At 71.1% G+C, this 232-nt stretch overlaps 1 protein-coding gene across 1 annotated transcript in view; it reads right to left on the bottom strand.

The window, feature by feature from the left end:
* Window positions 1-232, bottom strand: part of LAMB2 (laminin, beta 2 (laminin S)) — a 33631-nt gene that overhangs the window by 24906 nt on the left and 8493 nt on the right. Inside the window, exon 20 of the mRNA XM_009997022.1 lies at window positions 8-208. Within this exon, the coding sequence (XP_009995324.1) occupies window positions 8-208 (201 nt within the window). The remainder of the gene's footprint in view (window positions 1-7; window positions 209-232) is intronic.

Genomic DNA, 232 nt, shown 5'->3' with positions numbered 1-232 from the left:
TCCCTGCATCCTCAAGTGCTGCAGCCTGTCCTGCAAGCTTCCCAGGGTAGGGTCCCAGTGCCCGAAGCAGGGGTGGCAGGGTGAACAGCGGGGGAAGGCGTCCTGGTAGCCCCGCTGGCAGCGGTTGCAGCGCAGCCCCCCGAAGCCCGGCCGGCAGCGGCACTGCCCGCTGACCTGCTCGCACTGCAGGCTCTCAGCGCCCAGCGGCCTCCCCCCGCACGGCGAAGAGACA

This window comes from Chaetura pelagica, unplaced genomic scaffold (genome assembly GCF_000747805.2).
Source record: "Chaetura pelagica isolate M959 unplaced genomic scaffold, ChaPel_1.0 scaffold364, whole genome shotgun sequence".
Classification (NCBI taxonomy): domain Eukaryota; kingdom Metazoa; phylum Chordata; class Aves; order Apodiformes; family Apodidae; genus Chaetura; species Chaetura pelagica.
Note: the sequence above shows the minus strand (reverse complement) of the source record. Positions and strands in the feature narration are given on the sequence as shown.